This window comes from Dipodomys spectabilis, unplaced genomic scaffold, assembly GCF_019054845.1.
Source record: "Dipodomys spectabilis isolate Male_0828 unplaced genomic scaffold, ASM1905484v1 ptg000043l, whole genome shotgun sequence".
Taxonomy (NCBI): Eukaryota; Metazoa; Chordata; class Mammalia; order Rodentia; family Heteromyidae; genus Dipodomys; species Dipodomys spectabilis.
The window spans coordinates 29,132,737-29,136,117 of NW_024870720.1; the positions used below are offsets into that span (position 1 = coordinate 29,132,737).

Below are 3,381 nucleotides of genomic sequence, written 5' to 3' on the forward strand. Positions count from 1 at the left end.
CGTATACATGGATTACACACAGATACACACACATGTGCATGCATAGGAATTGCATCAGGAAGAAATACATTACATCATTTGAAGAAAAATGGGTTGACCTGTAGAAATTATGCTAAGTAAAGTAAGTCAGGCTCAGATAGTCAAAGAATACATGTTTTCTCTCATATGTGGAAGTTAGCTCTAAATTCTAAAATATTGGTAAACAAAAAGAAAAGAAAATGAGATATTTGGTGCTGATTAAAATAAGATTAAAAGAATAAGAAACATTACTTATGAAGATGATCTGGGATAATTGTAAAATCATATATATTGTAGGAAAATTCCAGCAAGTGTGATATTTAATTATAAAAAAACAACTGATGTAAAATGATTGTTTAACCAGCTAAATCTTTCAAAATGTAGCACTGCATTGCCACAACGTTCATGTTTATTCCATACAAAATTAACTCTGTACTCCTGCAGTTTAAAGTCAGAAAAGATTTATCAAGCTACCAAGTACTATAATCAGTATTTGGTGTGATTTATCAAGCTAACAGGTACTATAATCAGTACTTGGTGCCTTCTGTGATGTAAAGTTTTTGCAAAGAGCTGAGGAAACATGGAAGGCACATATTTTGTGGGCTTGCTGTAACCCCTACAGATGGAAATGCATAATGATCCTATGGAAGTAACCTGGCAAAGAAATAGCAGTTGAGAAAAGAAAAAGAGGGCATTCTGGCAAGTTCCAAAGCATTCTGGTGTAACCTACCAGATCAGAATCACAGGAGAAGCAGTTAGCGGCTGTCTTTATCTAAAATGATACTCTTAATTCAAAAGATCATCAGGAGTACAATCAGAAGTATTCTGGTACCAAATAATTATGAAGATTTAAATATGACACAAAAAGATGTCATCTAAATATAACACATAAAACTAGTCAACTATAAGATCACCCTGATGTGTTTAAATATTCAGATCAGATGTCACATACAAAGAAAAACTAACAAGGTTCTTCTACACAGTGCTTTAAGTATTCTCTTGGTGGAGTGAAATCTTCCCTCCTCTCAATACTTAAATCCAGTTGGGCCCATAGACTAGGAAATGACAATTAGGTGGCACAGTTTTTGGCCTCAAAGGAGAGTATATTTTCCTTGAGTAAAAAGGTCAATTCACCCATGGTTTCCCTTATTTGCAATAACTAGTATATGTCTGAAACAAGCAGAAAAGGTCAGATAAGTTGATGTTAGGTGAAATGAACCCCAAGATGAGTCTAATGTTTTTTTCTTCCTTGCTATTGTTTCTAACATATTTATAAGGTGATAATTTTTGTTGTTTTTTTTATGTCCCTCCTCCATGGTATAACCCCTGTTTTCACTGTATTTGATATTAGTATAATTTGTGGAGGGGAAGGGAAAAAACAAATTGTTTAAATAGGGATACAGGGAATTCTATGCCTCCATCAGAAAGAATGACATTGCCCCATTTGTTAGGAAATGGAAAGGCTTGGAAAAAATTATATTAAGTGAAGTAAGCCAAGCCCAAAGAAACATAGGTCCCATGGTTTCCCTTATTTGCAATACCTAGTATATGTATGAGTCAAGCAGAAAAAGTCAGATAATGTGATGTTAGGAAAATGAACCCTTAGATATGTATTTAAATGTTTTTTTTTCTTTCATGCATTTGTTTCTAATGCATTTATAAGATTATTTCTTTGTTGCTTTGTATGTCCCTCCCTCACAGTATAACCCCTGCTTTCACTATATTTGATGTCAGTATAAGTTGTAGAGGAGATGGGGAAAAACAAGTCGTTTAAGAATACAGGTGGACCCGTTGCAACAATGAGAAGTACAAGTTGTCATGTTGAAAACGAACTTTACAACTTTGGTGGGGGTAGGGAGGATTTGGGGGGGGAAGGAGGGAAGGGATGTGAAGGGTAAACAAAGGAGGAGGCTGCAATGCTTGATAAGAAATGTACTCATTATCTTTTTTTTTAAGTCTCAAATCAATAGAATTCTTTTATTGATTGCATCATGGAAGTATCAGAAACTGGTCAGGATCCAGGATAGTCTCCAAAGATGCGTTACCTTAGATCTTATTCATCAGCCTGTTGAACTGTTCCTTTTTCAGAAACATAGATACCATCCAAAAATTTTCTGATATCCTTGTTTATAACTGTTGTTGCCTGCTGAATTAAAGCAGCTGAATTTGAGACAAGTTCAATATCATTTCCTTCAAGGATTAATTCATCTTTCTGGGCTTGAAAGACTGAACAAGCAACACCTGTCCTCATCCTAACTCTTCCGATGTATTTCTCACCCAAGAAGTTTCGAATTTCAACTAGAGACCCATTCTCCTGAATTACAACGTTGATGGGGAAGTGAGCATACACAGACCTCATCTTGTAACGAAAGCCCAGAGTAACACCCTTGATCATGTTCTGTACATGACTACAGATAGTGCGCACGGTGGCCAGTTCCTTTCTGTTTCCCCACCATTTGTCAACTCGGAGCCTCTTCTTTTTCTTTCCAAGGAGGCTGAGTTCTACGTTGATGTGGTTGGAATCCCTCCGCAGGGTTCCTCGGGGACCTTTCACAATCACCGTGCGTCCCTTCAGAGTGATGTCGACGTTTTCTGGAATGTCGACAGTCTGATTACTGAGAATGGTCTTCATTCTCGCAGTAGATGGGGCAAAGAGCGTACTCATTATCTTGCCCATGTAATTGTAAGCCCTCTGTACAGTATGTTCACAAAAAATAAAAATAAATAAATAAATAGGGATACAGGCGGACCCATTGCAACAATGAAATGTACAAGATGCTATGTCGAAAAACAAACTTTACAACTTTGGTGGGGGGGGGGGGGTGATGGGAGGGCAGAGATAGTAAGGGGAAACAAAGGAGGAGGCTACAATGCTTGATAAGAAATGTACTCATTACCTTGCTCATGTAACTGTAACCCCTCTGTACCATATTTTCGCAATAAAAAACTTATCAATAATAAAAAATAAGGTCAATTCACCTAAAAGGAAAAGAGCAACAACTTAATGTGTGCAATGTAACTTAATTGATACAGAGGTAGAGTTAGAAACCACAGCATTTGCTCTAAAGACTATCAGTGTCTGATTACTAATGACTTAGTCAGATACTTATGTTCCTTGAAAAGAATAATTTTGTAAGATGAGTAGGTTTGGAATAAATGGAAGAAGATAGACAGGAACTAGAGAGGAGAATTGAGAGACAACTAAACCAGTTAGAACAAAGCATCTACAGATAGGCATGGTCATGATGTACTTGCCCAGAGACAGAGGACCTGTCTACAGCACAAAAACAACTAGACAGAAAAGAATAGCTTTGAACTGTTGAGATGGAATTGTGGAGAAATGTGAGAAACAGATCATATAGA

At 36.8% G+C, this 3,381-nt stretch overlaps 1 protein-coding gene across 1 annotated transcript; it reads right to left on the minus strand.

Annotated features, from left to right (window-relative positions):
* Nucleotides 1–1,976: 1,976 nt before the first annotated feature.
* On the minus strand, nucleotides 1,977–2,700 carry LOC122106656 (60S ribosomal protein L9-like). Its single transcript, XM_042678081.1, has one exon. It carries the CDS (start codon nucleotides 2,693–2,695, stop codon nucleotides 2,072–2,074), a length of 624 nt encoding a protein of 207 aa, XP_042534015.1. The 5' UTR covers nucleotides 2,696–2,700; the 3' UTR covers nucleotides 1,977–2,071.
* Between the last annotated feature and the right edge of the window lie 681 nt (nucleotides 2,701–3,381).